The 12,696-nt window shown below is 33.9% G+C and overlaps 1 protein-coding gene across 2 annotated transcripts in view; it reads right to left on the reverse strand.

Moving 5' to 3' along the window:
- The window catches only part of IMPG1 (interphotoreceptor matrix proteoglycan 1), a 111,335-nt gene extending 99,146 nt beyond the window's left edge, over positions 1–12,189 (reverse strand). For both annotated transcript variants that reach the window (XM_033103445.1, XM_033103444.1), the window contains exon 1: positions 12,123–12,189. In XM_033103445.1, coding sequence (XP_032959336.1) covers positions 12,123–12,189 — 67 coding nt within the window. The remainder of the gene's footprint in view (positions 1–12,122) is intronic.
- Between the last annotated feature and the right edge of the window lie 507 nt (positions 12,190–12,696).

Raw genomic sequence — 12,696 nt, forward strand, 5'->3', positions numbered from 1 at the left:
TCTAATTTAGCCCAGCATCTTTATTGTCTGAATCATTTTGCTGCCCATAATTCTAATATTACAAACCATGAAAGACAAGTTTTAGTGCTCTCATGTAAACCTGATCTTGGAGTATGTTAGGAGATCTGAGTAAAGAAAATTACATGTATAGCATTGGTGCAATATTGCCACCAAAGAATGATATTTTAACTACTCAAGGAGAGCAGAATTGGAGCAGATTAAACAGAAGCAGCTGCAAATCTCTGCCTGTTAAACTTTCTGATACATAAGGAACTATCATAGTTCATGCAGAGAAGAAAGTTAAACTTTGTTTTGTGTACCTGAGGGGCTGAAGTTACAGTAATATAGCTCTGCCTTCCTAAGCCACTTCCTGAACTTGGGCAAATAATCTTTGTATGATTCAGGTTTCTAATGAGGGTATAACAGTAATTCTAGCACTATAGTTTTGCATTAATGTCTATATGTTATACAGTTTTGCTTTGTTTTAAAGATTAAGTGAGAAAATAGATATCAAGAGTTTGCAGAAGGCCTGGCACATTGGTAGCTGTTATTATGATCTGGTACCATTCTGTTCTGAGGTTTAGGGCTAGGAATAGATAGAAATAGGATTGTCTGATTCAGCAAATAAAATATAGGACTCCCAGTCAAATTTTAATTTCTGATAAACAACTAATAATTTTTTTTTTAGGGTAAGTATGTCCCGTGCAATATTTGGGACACATGAAAAATGAATGGACAAAGTGCTCCTGTTAAAAGACAAAGATTGTCAGACTGCATTAAAAAAAAGAAAGATCCCACTATATGCTGTTTTAATAGGTATCTCTAAATGAAATTATAGAGATTAAGTGAAATTAAAAGGATGGAAAAAATTTATAATATGCAAACACTAACCAAAGGCAGGTTGGGGTAGCTATATTAACATCAAATGAAGTCAGAGCTTTCTGGTAAATGTTTAATAAGCAACTCTTGAGGATGGATAGGAAGGACTGATTTGTAGCATTTGCCAATTTCCATGTGTTAATACTGCTCCAACAGCTGATTTCAAGTCACTAATGTGACATACTGAACACGGAGTTGGGAAGAGATGTGTGCAATGGAGTCTTGTAAGTTAGTAAGGGCCCGTTCCAGCACATCAGAGGAGTTCCTCATTTAGCAGAAAGCCTTACAAAGATGAAGACAGTCACATCATAATGGTAAAAGTTTAAAAGTCACCAGAAAGATGTAACAAGTTATAATTTTATGTACTTAATAATAACCTTAAAATATGTAAAGCAAAAGTTGAGAGAACAATAAAGAAAGTAAAATCAACAATAATAGCAGGTAGATTTTAAGAGATCTTTCTTGGTAAGAACAGATAAAAATCAATAAAGATACAAAAGACTGAAAACATAATTGAATTTGACCTGATGGACATATATGGAACATTATAAAATAAAAAATATAACATATATTTACATTACATATAAAATGTACTTTATTTCAAGCACAGGGAGAACACATACGAATAATGACTATATATTGGACTATGTAATACATTATGTTCTCAGACCAACAGGCAAGTAAACGAAAAAGCAGTTTTATAAAAAATAACTGGAAAATCCTCATATGTTTAGAACTAAAAAAAAGCCCTTAAATTAACACATAAGTCCATGAAGAAATCATGCTGGATATTAGAAATATCTTTATCAAATGATAAACATACTACATAATAAAACTTACAGGATATAGCTAAATCAGCACTTAAAAGGTAAATTTATCGCATTAAAAAGACTATGTTAAAAAAAGAAAAAGTTAAATATTAATGAGCTAAGCATTTGTCTCAAGAGGTTAGCAAAAGAAAAAAGTAAATTCAAAGAAAATACAAGAAAAAGTAGAGTTGAGATTAATAAAATGTAAAAGAAGGTAATAACATAAAAGAGAAGAAAAGGAAACGTAAAGGCCAAATGTTTTTCCTCTAAAAATACTAATAACAAAACAAAAAACAAGATTTATTAAATAAGAAAAGGGAGATACAATGAACTACTCTCAGGTTTGATAAAGGAGGATATCATTTTATTTTCTACAGACATGAAAAACATAACAAGAGGATGTTATGAGTAATGATTTGTCAATAAATTTGAAATTTTATATGAAATTTATATGAATAAATTCTAGAAATATAGAACTTATCAAAACTAATATAAAAGATAGAAAGCCTAATCATTATTATGACCTTTAAAAAAATTGAGTCAGTATTTAAATATCTTTCTATAAATATAATTCTCTAGTTTCACCAGAGAGTTCTATCAAATATTCAAGGAAAAACCAATTCCATTTTCATACAAACACTTACAAAACCTCACAAAGAAAGTGTCAGGTAAAATATCATGCTCCAATCTCCCTTATGAATATGAACATAACAATTTGAAATAAATATTAGCAAATGGAATCCCGCAGTGTGGGAAAAAAGGTCATGACCAAGTTGGATTTATCTCAGGAATGTAGGATTGGTTTAATATTTGAAAACTGATTAAGGTAATTTATCACATTAATGAATTAAAAGAGAAAAATCGTTTGGTAATCTCAATAGATATAGAAGTACACAATAAATTTCTATATTTATTTATGATTCAAACTCTTAGGAATAAAAAGAAACAAAAAACAAACAAAAACCTGATATAGGGCATTTGCAAAAACAAAACAATCCCTGAATCTAAAACAAACATCATACTTAATGGGGAATTATAAAAGCATTCGTTTCAAAATCAGTAACAAGTAAAGGATGCATGAAAGCACCGTTTCTCTTTAACATTATACTGTGTGGCCTATGAAAGGCAGTAAGAAAATCCAAAGAAATAATAGATACAAAGACAGAAAAGGAAGAAATCAAATTTCCTTTGTTCACAAATAACATAATTTTTAGGTAGAAAACTTGAAAAAAATTGCTACTGAACTTTCAGAATTAAGACTGTTCAGCAAAGCTATGGGATTAAAACCAATTATTTTTCTACATAGGAAATGTAGTAAGAATGCCATTTATATGATCACAATTAATATAAAGGAGCTAGAGATAGGTCCAAGATGTGGAAGCCTTTTATTAAAATAATTATGCAACTTTATTTTAAGGTACTAATAAAAGGAGAGATATTCCATGTTCTCAGATAGAAAGACTTAACATTATAAAGTTATCAATTCTCCCCAAGTTGATCTATAGATTCAACACAGTTCTAACCCAACCTCAATGAGGTGTTTTGTGGAACTTGGTGAGTTAATTTTAGAATGGATTATGGAAGAGTGGAAGGTCAATAATAGTTCAGACACTCCTGTAGAAAAAAAAAAAAGCTAGGGAAACATGGTTATAAGACAACAAGGTTATTGTAAATGTGTAATAAAGCAATGTGGCATTGGCTCACGGATAACAAAATGGATAAACTCATGTTCATGACAGAAGGGGTATCACAGAGCAGAGAGGAAAGGAGAAACTGTCCAATGAATAGTGCTAAAACACTTGATTATCCATACTAAAAATTTGTTTTCCTACTTCACACACACATACACACAATAAATACTGGTAGTTTGAATATGAAGGCCAAAACTATACAACTTCTATAAGACAACATAGGAGAATATTTTTATGACTTTGAGATAAAGAAGGATTTTTAAAATATGACAAAAACCCCTACAAACCATGAAGTTAAAGGCTGATAAATTCAACTATATTAAAATTAAGAATGTTCATTAGAGGTTACCATTAAGAGAGAAAAAGATAAACTACAAAGTTGGTGAAGATATTTGCAAGGTCGGCAAAAACTGCAAAGGATTGACATCCACAACTTTTAAAGAACTAAATCAGTAAGAAAAGACATACATTCCAATGACAAAAGGGGCAAAACACATGTTTAAGCATTTTCTAGAAAAGGAAACAGAAAAGACCCAAAATATATGAAAAGATACTCAAGTTCATTAGCAATCAGAGAATAAAAATTAAACCCACAGTGAGATACAATTCCACCCCCCAGCAGACTGGCAAAAAATAAAAAGTCAGGTAATACTAAGTGTGGATAAGGGTTTGGAATAAGAGGAACTCTCACTCAAAATGGAAAGAACACCGAGGAAAACAGTTTGGTATCACCTAGTGAAGTTGAAATCATGAGAGACCTGCAGAGCAGATGGGGCTTCTAAGGTACTATTAATCTTTTATTATTTAATCTGGAAGTGAGCATGTCAGTATTATTCTCTAAATGCCACAGATATGTTTTGTACACTCTTGATGCACATTTCCCAAGTAAGGAGAGCTAAAGAAAACAATGAGTACAGATAGCCCAGTGCAGAGACTCAAGCAGTCTCTACAAGTGAGGCTGGAAAGGACGGTGGAAGCCAGATCATAAGAACCCTCAAATGAAATTACTGGACTTCATGCTGAAGACATCAAGGAGGCTTTGGAAGTTATTTTCCTTCCTTTTCTTTTTTTCAAGCAGAGGAATGTGGTATACAATGGATAACAAAGCTAGTTAAAGCTAGTGAAATACAGGGATATTTATGAGCTAGTACCGACAGGGTTTGCCACTGACTGACTGGTTATCAGGGGTTTAGGAAATGGAGAGGTCAGAGGTCAGACCCAGAGAGGAGACTGTTACGCTACATCCCAGGGCAATGGGGATGAAAAGATGAAGCTAGGCTAAAGACGCATCTTGTCCTAAAACTGATAATGCAAGTTGTGTGCTGAAACAGGTTCACATTTGCTTCCGGTTCCTGAGAGTCGACTGTGCACACCCCTATTAGATGATGTCATGTTGGTAGTTTCAAATTGGCCATGGTAGGAGTATTTATTTACACTATGGATATTGGCAAACTCTATGAATTAGGATTTTTACCCCCCAGAGAGATAATTGCTAAACAGTTATCAGCATACCATTTAATATGATTTGATAACAAATTTGATATGAAGAAGAGAAAGAAGTTTTAGATGCTATCAGAGTTCCTGACTTTAGTAATAAAAGATGACAGCATGAAATGAGACAGAATGCAAGAAGCAAAGTGATTTGTGCCAGAAAGGAAGTGTTGACCGTATTATGGGGAACAAGATGGACGTGGTCCCTGCCCGCATGAAGCATTTGTTTTCGAAACAGTGTGCATTAGAGCATTCTGTGCAGCTTTTGCAAAATACATATCCCGTAACTTGTCTACGCCCTAATATGAGCAGTGCTGTTTTATGTAAAATGGTTAAAAAACGAAACAACATAATGAAGGACAAGATTATACAAATCATTCTATGAGCCCTATTAAATAATGAGAACACTCCCTCTAAACATATATTATGATATAATATTTACTAAAAAGATGGAGATTAAAACAAACCCCTTGTTAGACCATAGTGTAATGACCCACGTATCTTTACAGAAGGGCAATAAATCATGCTGCTCCAATCTGACTGTGTAGTAGAATCACCTGGAGAGATTTAACAATTATTCTAGCTTGGGTCCTACTCCAGACAATTAAATCAGAATCTTCAATGCGGGAGCCCCAGCAGAGGTGTTTTTACCGATGCTGAGAAATGTTCCAGTAAAGTCTTTAGGTTGGGAAAAGGAGGTTTAATGGAAAAGGTGACTGACAGAGGAAGTTCTTGGGGGAATGGGTTGTAAATAGAAATAAAGTCATAGGTAGATAGAAAGAACATTAGCAAAGATATGAATGTTTTTATTCTGTCTGAGACGAGAGAATGAGAAGAGCTTGGATAAAGATTCAGAGAAATTTTGAAGCGGAAAGAAGACATGTCAAATTAAATCAAATGGCTTCAATCTTCTCAGTTGGTAGGAGGAGCTGGTGATAGTAACCATAGTCATCTTAGGAGCGAGCATTTTTTGGAGCATTTTTGTAGAAGATACCTCACTAAGAGCTTTGTAAACGTTGTTTCATTTATCTTCATTCCTGCTCTATGAGGCAGACACGGCTATTATTATTCCCATTTTATAGACGAGAAATCATATGATGGAGTATATATGAGACTGAGCAATTTGCCACAGTCACCTAATTAAGTAGGTGACAGATCTGTTCTGGGCAAATGTGTTCTGTGCTGAATGTGGTCTTGTGCAAACCTGGAAGTATTTGCTCTTAACTATACTGTTATGTGAATGAGGGAGAATCAGACTGCAGGCTTGAAAAGAGAGGGAATGTTTGGAAATCAAACTGGGATGCTTAGGGAATCAGAGATGAATATGACATGGAATAGCTTGGAGGGCCCAATTAAGGTTCTACAGTACATGAATTGTCTCATAGAAGCACTTGGTTCGTTAATAATACTTGGCAGCTCAAGAATGAGAGTGGGAAAAGTGAAGGTTAAGTTTACCCAAAGTGGAACAACCAAGCAAATGGGGCAGAAGGTCGAGGAATAAATTTTCTGTTACTAACAAGAAGACCATGGAGAGAGATTCCGGTGAGGACCCAAGGACCTAGGACTAATGTGTAGGACACCTGAGTTGGCTGAAGAACTGGACAAACTGGGAGAGGCTAAGGGACTGGGGTGTTTTGGTGAGAGTAAACATCAGATTCCATGGAAGGAAGGAAGAGAAATTATTAGAAAGGGGTATTTCAGAGCTGTATATCTTAAGTCTGAAAATATTGCAAACTTGGAGGTGAAATTTCAGTGTTCTGATAGGAAGGTAATTTTGGTTCGGAAGACGCTTTCCCACTGTGTCAAACCACATCCATTAGGCTAGGTACTGCCTTCAGATACATAACATATTCTTAAATAAGCCACTTGCCACTTTAATGGTGTGCATTTAAAATGACACTGTGAATAAATGACTCCACTTCTTTGAGGAGTTCAAAATATCACACTTCTTTCTTAAGAGAACTCTTAAAATTGGTGCTTCCATTTTTAGGGTAGAGCTGAATAATATGGCCAGGTATCCTGAGATTAGTCATGCATATAGATGTTAGAGAGATGGCATGAAGCAGCAATCAACTGCTGTTGTTAGCAGAGCAAAGTTGGCTTTTGAATTAATAGTAAAAAAAATCACATTAATTGCACTCATCATATGACACTGGACTTCTTAATAGATTAAGCAGATGTCAGATAGGGCTAGGTATAGCTCAAATCCCAGTTTTGGTTCTCACCTTCTTATCTCAAATGATTTTAGGAACATGATTTAGCGTTCTCTGCCTCAGCTTCCTGACCAGAAATAAGCACATTGTCTACCAACCAATGAAATCTTAGAAGTAAGATTAATTAAAAATTTGCTTGAGCTTTTATAAGAAAAGCATTACTATGATTATTATCTACAAAGTATTTTGATCAGGTCTGAAATAACTACAATGGATTAGCGCTCTTGGGTTTCATACTAGGGCATAATTAAGTGTAACTTTTGTTTACTCATTAACACAGCAGGAACTTAAGATAGACAAATTAGCTCTACATATGTTATTTTCTGAATGAAGTTAAAGTATTTCTGAAGTGGAAAATTTTTTATTAATTTTGAGGTCTTGACTTTTCTGCACAAAATTCCTTTTAGTTTCGTTTCCTTTACCCCGTCTCCTGGGGAAGCAATTATGAACATAAGATGTTGGCTGTGGTGGGTGAGGGGACACACGATGGCTGAGGAAAACCCGACTAGAATGAATTAAGATGACTTTACAAAAGCACATAGAAATACACTGTTTCCTCAAATAAGATAATATTATCTGTTATCCTGTAGATAAGATAATATTTATCTACTGAATACAACCACATGCTTGGAAGAATTTATCACTGTTCTGTAGCTCTTTCCTATTCTTTCCCACATTCACTGTGGCCAGAATATAGGTGCAGCTGTGGGAGTCTATTTTCAGTAAATAATTAGAGCAATGCATGTGTAGTTCCGACTTGACAGTGGCATTTCCACATATGAATTCATTCTCATTACTGTGGCTATGCCAGCCAACCACATCACCTCACTGTAGGATGAGCTTTGGCGTGCAGCTTGCCTTGGACCCAGAGCAAAAAGTGTACCCCTCGCCCTTATTAAAATGGTTCCATCTGACTTGGTGCTCTTCATTTGTGAGGCTGAAATCCCAGTGACCCTGTTTATCACTCTCAGATAGTGGGCTCCGACCCAACGGTTCCTTGCTGAAAACTGTCTGCTTTGGAAAATTAAAACTCACATTGTGGTTAGAGGTCTTCCTTTTTCCCTTTCGACAGTCAGTTCCCTCCCCACACCTGCAGAAGTGTCTTCCCTACCCTGAAGCAAGAAGAGGTGGTGTGGACTGACACCCTGGAGTTTGATACTTCACAATATAGTAATGAGGTTAGGACTTTTATGATGGTCATTAACACATATACACTGAATTAAAATATAAACCTGGAGAATATTGTGGAAAACAAACTTTCTTGCCTCAGATGGATTATTTTAAAAGAGTGTAAGATCTGTGAGCATGATTGAGGCACTCAAGATATATAGGATCTGAATTTTCAGAGAGGATTCGCATGCAAATACAGTCAATATTTAAGGTGTCTGCATGCATTTGGTTGACAGAAAAGGCCAAAAAAGCAGTAGGTCATGTCACTCCTGCCTAATTAGCTCACATGTATAATAGTCCTTTAGTGTGATCAGTGAAATATGCATAGAGGGGCTACAAGGCAGCAATTGCCTTTTATTTTTAAAGCAAGTATATAATCTAATAAATGGCTTGAAGCATGCTGCCACAGTTTTTTCAGCTGGATGCAAAGTGTTTTTAATTTACACAGACAGCTTTGATTTTAAGGACATCTTCTCAGATACAATTGAACAAAAGAAAAAAAATCTGCCTTGAGACTTTAGAATTATACCGTCCTGAAACTGTAGCAAACATGAAAAAAATAGAGCAGCTGCAAAGTTAATGGGACTATCACTGGGTATCTATCTCAACTATACAAATGAAGCCTTGCTCTCTGCTAATGAAACCACAATGAGGGAAAATACCTTCCTGGGCAATTTTATGAAATGAGAACGTATCCCACTAGTAAAGGATTAGTGAGAAGTGTAGTGTCTTCACATGAGAATTTCCTGATATTTCACAGCTACTAAAATAATTACCCAGCCTTGTGAACTCATAATAACTTAGTTAAAGGTTTCATTTAGTATAACCAAATGTAATGCAAAAGGCACATATGAACAACTAAAGACACTCATGAAAGAGGATTTCCAGAACGGCTTCAGAAAGTGGCAAGGATGATGGGATAAGCGTGTTGCAAGCGAGGGGGAGTATTTTGAGAGGAATTAATGGCAATGTGTCTTTTACTGTAATAATTTTTAAAAATTTAAATATTCACCTATTGTTTGATCACATCTCGTACTCTGATAAACACCATCTCCATTTTAGGGGCTTGCTAAGGGTGGATTTTCTCTCTTCTCTCTCTCCCACACATCAGAATGTCATAAGCAATTGGATGAAATTATTTATGCGAAATGAAAAGGTAAGAGTTTAAGCAGTTTTGTGCATATCTGATGCAACTGGCATCCTCATTATGAATACCAAAGAGAGGAGATTTGGTACGTCCATGAAGTAATTGCTCTTTGAAACTACTGAACTGTCTTTTGTTGAGCTAAACAATTTTATTTAATGAATGTTTTAAAATTAAAACCATTTCACTTTGATATATCAATGGAAAAACTAGATTCAGAATCTGCAAAGCTTAAAGGAGACCTTTTAAAATATCGCCATGTCTTTGAATCTCTTAATATTCTGTATTGGATACATGGTAAGCACTCTGTTTGTGAAATCATATGGGAAAAAATCACCTAAGGGGACAGGAAACCTTTTGAGAAGCAATTTGGCAATCTGAATCAAATACCGTAAAACTATATTGCTTAGACCCAATAATTTTACGTTAGTGTATTTATGCTAAGAATCTTAAATACTGAGCCTTATGAACAAAGATGTTTATCACAATGTTATAATAACAAAATAATTAGGAACAATTATTTCTCTTTTGTTGAGCATTTAGGTAAAGCTAACCATGATATATCAATAAAAAGGAACATTATGCATCCAATAAAATGATACTTATCAAAACTAGAAGGCAATGTAGAATATTCATATGATGTAATAGAAGTGCAAAAAGCCTGATATAAAATTGTGTGTGTGCTACAACTGCAATTATGTAAAAATTAAGTAAGCATACATAGAAGAAAGACTGAGGAAACATATGAATGTGCTAGCATAGAATGTGTTTGGATAGAAGCACTATGGGTATTTTTCCATATCTTTTTGACTTCAAAAAAGCTATAATTTTTAAAAAATAAATTTCTGAACTTAAAAACCCAATTGTTATGCTTAACAGCTGTGTTGAATTGAACTCTTTTTCTCTCCTGAAACAATTTTCTATGTAAATACACTCATGATGGTTAATTAGTCACAAATGGAAAACCAATTTGTCTTAAGTAAATAAACAGTAATTAATGTAGATTATTAATTGAAGATTAACAGAAAGTCACAGATCTGAGAGTCTTATGGAATAAAAAGTCCCAAACGAGTAACAGGTTAGGATTTTTTATTATGTAGTTGTAATATTTTGTTTTATAGAAATAAGCATATATCAAATTGTAGCTTTTTGGTGACCTTATTTCATCTAACTTTCTGTATATAATTATGCTATTTGCAATTGTTTGTAAGGGCTGATATGTAATATATGAAAATAGAAAAAAGTAGTTAAATTAGTTAACATAATTAATTAAACAAACAAACAAAACCAAAGCTGATTTGCCTGGTCAAGTTTGTGAAAAAGACAAATTGATTTGCTACAGCAGATTAAGTTCAGAATACACTGGAATACTGTTATTTGCTTCTAATTAAAATGTTTTTTATTAATGTAAACATTTATATGTAATTGACAATTGAAAGGAAAGGTAAGTAAACTTTTGTTTCATCCACTATCATTTATGTAGCAAAACATAAAATAAATTTTTATATAATATTTTTCAGAAATTTTTTTCTCCCTTCAAATGCAACCACTAAAAAATTACATGTAAAATAACTGACAGAGTCAGTTATTTTTGACTTACAAATGCAACTAACTATTTATTTTACTTTTCTATGGACATTTTCAAACGAATGCTTCAATTAAAATGTTAACTGTCTAGAGCGATGTCACCCTTAAAGAAGAACCAAACATTATTCATTTTAAATGTCTTAAAAATTTATGTTATATACTTACATACACATATATATATATATATTTAATTATAGTTGACATTTAATATTCTACTTGAGCTTCAGATGTACAGCCCAGTGCTCAGGCATCTACACAGTCTATGAAGTGGTCCCCTCGACAAGTCCATATAGTCATGGGATTTAAACACAGCATAGGGAATTCAGTCAGTGGTATTGTAATAGCTATGTGTGGTGTCAGAGGGGTAGTAGACTTGGGGTGGGGGGTTGTCACTTTTTGAGGGGTATAAATGTCTAATCATTATGAAACTAATATAACAAAAAAAATTATGTTATCATGATCAGGCTGATTCTTAAAAAAAAGGAAAGCTCTCTTCAACAGTTTTTAAAATATATTATTTTTCTTAAATATGCCTGATTTGTGGCTTGCTTTAGTTTTAGAGTCATTTGAAGATTTACCAAAAGAACATTCAGTGCCTAGTTTTTTTTATGAATACAGCTTCAAAATTACCAAGTTTCTAAGTTGATTGTAATCATAAACTACTCTGAAGATAAAACACACTTGCTATTTTCTAAGGGAAAGCAACTCATGATTTAACTATGAGAAGGTAAGAAATACTTTTATTGTCTGATAATAAATGACTTAAAATATTAATTTTATTCTTTGGATTTCATTTGTCAATTTTAAGGGATAAGTGGTTTCATGGATTTACTGTTATTGATAGTAATGATATGAATTTGTATTCAATGCTTAATAAAATAAAAAAGGATGCATTCATCTCTCCTATTTTGTTAATATAAATTGCACTTAAGAGTATGTAGTAAGTATTCAATAAAATGAAAACCATTTCTGACAATCATTCAATCGATAAATCAATCAATCTTTATTCAGGGCCTACCTTACATATATACCAGCCCTCTGAGATTCAGTGGTAACCTTGTTGATTCTGAATGTTCACTTCGATAAGTAGATTTTATAGATAAGCAATTTAAAAATAAAGAGTATTTTAATAACTTACCTTTGGTTCCTTGAACTTGGAGAAAAATCCAAAAAGCAAAAATAAACGTTCTAGTTTCCAAATACATTCTGACTTTTGTGCATTGGTAAATCTGGTAACAATCATGGAGCAGACCCAAATTTCATTAAAAAAAGATCACAGAAATACAAAGAATAATTAAACATTGATGCCAGCTAAGTATGGATAACCTTCTTGGTTTACCTTTATGAGGGTGCTAATTTATAAGGAACGTGAAGCAGTGGCTGTTTCTGGAATAATCTGTTTATCTTTCCCTCAGGTGTAATCTCTGCTTAAGGGCCAGCTGGAGGAACCTTTATCTCATTAACCTTCTGGAAGAGCATCTGTCAGCCTAGCTCCGGGACCCTGAATGCCATTATAAACAAGTGTCCACAGACAGAAGGAATGCTTTTTTTCTTAGTAATTCACCTGTTACAGTGACACAGAGAGCCAGGGGAAATCCTGCCAGATGCAGAAGAAGGCTGACAGGGTCAAATGTTTTCCACAATGACACACACAAAGAACATCCACTGAGAGAGCTTAATTGCTATCCCTGGAAGTATGTGGTTATTCAATA

The sequence above is a fragment of the Rhinolophus ferrumequinum genome, chromosome 3 (assembly GCF_004115265.2).
Source record: "Rhinolophus ferrumequinum isolate MPI-CBG mRhiFer1 chromosome 3, mRhiFer1_v1.p, whole genome shotgun sequence".
Lineage (NCBI taxonomy): Eukaryota > Metazoa > Chordata > Mammalia > Chiroptera > Rhinolophidae > Rhinolophus > Rhinolophus ferrumequinum.